This window comes from Leishmania braziliensis, chromosome 9, assembly GCF_000002845.2.
Source record: "Leishmania braziliensis MHOM/BR/75/M2904 complete genome, chromosome 9".
In the NCBI taxonomy this organism is placed as follows: Eukaryota; Euglenozoa; class Kinetoplastea; order Trypanosomatida; family Trypanosomatidae; genus Leishmania; species Leishmania braziliensis.
Window position 1 is genome coordinate 90,154 of NC_009301.2, and position 3,008 is coordinate 93,161.

Consider the following 3,008-nt stretch of genomic DNA (forward strand, 5'->3'; position numbering starts at 1 on the left):
GCCTTCATCGCTCTCGCCATAGCGACGTGGTCAACTCGGTACCAGCAAGTATGCGAGCGCACGTGCATGACAAGCCTCGCGCCGTCTGTGACAGAGACTCCGTTGCACTCAGAACAAGACGAAGACACATTGAACGTCGTCGGGCACCACCCGGGCGACACTGGCAGGAACAACACATACGTAGCGACGCCACTGCTGCCGCCTCCGCTGATGGCATCCACCATGGCAAGCAGCGGGGGCGCGAGTAACTTGTCGGACTTGACGGACCACCGCGTCATCGTCGGCGCCGAGATGTGCGTCACCATGTCACCCCCGCTCCCTCACCACCTCCATCACACACGCGCGAACAGCAGTGTGAGAACGCAACCCTGCAGCAACAGTGTGGCGAGCACGGCGGCAGCATCGGTTCACCCGAGCGCGGGGTCTTGGCAGGAGCACTACTTCCACCCTGCGACGCTCTGGAGCACCTTCGTCGACTACTGGAGCGTGATATGGCGCCTTGGCCTGTACGTTGCGCTCGTCACCGCGCTGCGTGCAAACCGCAAGCTGCTCATCTCCTTTGCAGGAATACGCGCTGCGATGACGGATGCGCAGGTCTCCTACCTGATGGGCTTCAGCTTCGTCTTTGACGCCCTCCTGTTCCCTCTCGGTGGCTTGATGATGGACCTACTCGGGCGTCAGTTTGCCATGATCCCCACCGTCGTCGGGCTCAGCATCGTCTTCATGTTCCTGCCCCTTTGTCGCACAGAGGGGCAGCTCTACATCGCCGCGTCAGCCTTTGGCATTGTGGACGCGCTGGGGTGCGGTATCATCATGACACTCACGGCGGATCGGGCGCCATCGCGCTACGGCGCGCCGTTCTTTGGCATCATGCGAACGGTGCAGGACGTGGGCCACCTTATTGGCGCTCGAGGTGTCTCGAGTCTGATGCGCTACTCCGGCTTCAATGTGTGCTGTTGGGTGCTAACGGCGGTCGGCTTCTTCAGTGCAATGTGGGGTGTGTACGGGGTGCCGAGCGATACAGAGACGCTTCCCGAAGCACCGCGGCTGGAGCAGGCGGCGGCCGTAGCACATGAGTGGCGGTTGCGCAAGGCCTATTTCTACTCTCAGAGCAGCGAGGAGATAACGTCGTTGACGGCTGTGTCGGGGACGGCGACGCCACCCACGATGACGTACGGCACCACGTCAATACCGCATCTGCGCCGTTGAGTGATGAGAACCAAAAGTAGTAGGGACACCGCAGCGTTGCGCGGAGCTAAAGGCATTGTGTCGGCTAGCGTAGGGCCATGCAAGCATGACGCAAATCTTTCACCGCGGCCCCCGACCTGCTCACCTCGTTCCTCTTTCCTCTCTGCCCCCCCCCCTGCCTGCATTGGGGCGATCATGTCTGGCGATGTCCTTCTCATGGCGGGCATGCGACTGGCAAGGGCCCGAAGAGCGAGATAACGGTAGAGAACTGCGGAGGAAAAAACGTGAAGGAAGCGTGGACACCATCGCCACTACTCGTGTCGTGCTTGCTCGCTTGCTCTTCCTGAGCCCTCTCCCTGTCCTCCATGGGTCTTTTATCTTCCCCCAGTCCACTCGCTTGCTTCGCTTTAGGTTGTTGACGCGTGATACTCTTCTCGGCTCTCCGCCTCCGGGACCCTCTCTCTGCCAGTGGATGGGTGCCTCTGTGCGCAGGTGCTTCACTTTCTCCTACCCCTTTACCTTCCTTGTGAGTGTGCACGTGTCTGTGTGTGCGTGCGTGTGTGTGTAACTTCCATTCCTCACCTCTTTTCTCCAACTGCAAATCATCATCGCCATCCTCCTTGCCTTCTCCTCACGCATCACTCAGCAGGAAGAGAGCGGGAGAGACGTACTTGCATAATACGATGTTGGTACAATGTGCAGCTGTTGCTTGAGTGGCTCTGCGCGTTCAATCTTTGCCTCTCTCTCTGCCTGTCTGTGTACTGCTGCATGCACGTGTGTGTGCGTGCGTGCGTGCGTCATATTTTCCTCTTCTGTCGTCCTCTCGTCGTTTCCTCCGGTTGGTTCCACCCACGAAGTATAGGTGGGTAAGCGCGCGTCTCTCTCCCTCTGTATATCTCTTTCTCTGTCTGCCTGTGTGTGTGTGTGTGTGTGTGTGTGTTGCTTCCCATGACGCATCTTACGATTCTGTACGGAACGCAGACTGGCAACGCCGAGCGGCTAGCGCTGCGCGTCGCTCGACTGGCACTTCGCGAAGGGTTTGAGTGCGTCTCGTGCCTGCCTGCCGATGACGTGCCCATCGCTGAGTGGCGACACACAGGCGGACCTGTTCTTCTTATCTGCTCGAACGCGAATCAAGGTGATGCTCCCAACACATTTCGCCGGTCGTGGGCGTCGCTACTACAGCCCACTGCGGCTGGTTGCATGGAGGGCCTGCAGTACGCCATCTTCGGCCTTGGCGACTCGCTGTACCTCAAGTTCAACCAGATGGCCAAGATGGTGCACAACCGTCTCCCAGAGCTGGGCGGGACACCAATTGTGATGCCCGGGCTGGGAAATTAAAACCACCCCAAAGGCTAAAGGAAACCTTGCACCCCGGCTCGCGGAACTTGGAAAGGGCTTGAAAAGCCAGGCAATACTTTCCCCCCCAGGTGTTTCACCTTATCCGCAGAGGAACTTCTTTCTTTCCCTTTTCAGAATGCACCCGCCTCACAAGCAAAAAGGTCTTTTTGGCCGCCCTCTTTTTCACGGAATTACTGGGGTTGAAACCCAATTTTGCCAAACATTTTCCCCCGACAGGGTGGTAAAAAGGCCCTCATTTTTCGGTGTTAAGGGGGGTTTTTCTTAAATTCCTAGAAATTTATTCTCTCCCCCCCCCTAAAAATTTTAAAACCTGGGTCTTTTCCCCCTTTTAAAAATTTTAAAAAATCCTCCCTTTTCTTAATATTAAAAAAGGGTGTTCTCCCATTTTTTTATTTTTTTTTTCCCTTTCTTTTTTTTTTTCTTTTTTTTTTTTTTTTTTTTTTTTTTTTTTTTTTAAT

The 3,008-nt window shown here is 56.0% G+C and overlaps 1 protein-coding gene across 1 annotated transcript; it reads left to right on the forward strand.

Moving 5' to 3' along the window:
* Positions 1-66: 66 nt before the first annotated feature.
* Positions 67-1,209, forward strand: LBRM_09_0260 (putative integral membrane transport protein; the record flags this gene model as incomplete). The annotated part of the gene is made up of 1 exon (XM_001562592.1): positions 67-1,209. The coding sequence occupies one exon, from the start codon at positions 67-69 to the stop codon at positions 1,207-1,209; it is 1,143 nt and encodes a 380-aa protein (XP_001562642.1).
* Positions 1,210-3,008: the final 1,799 nt, after the last annotated feature.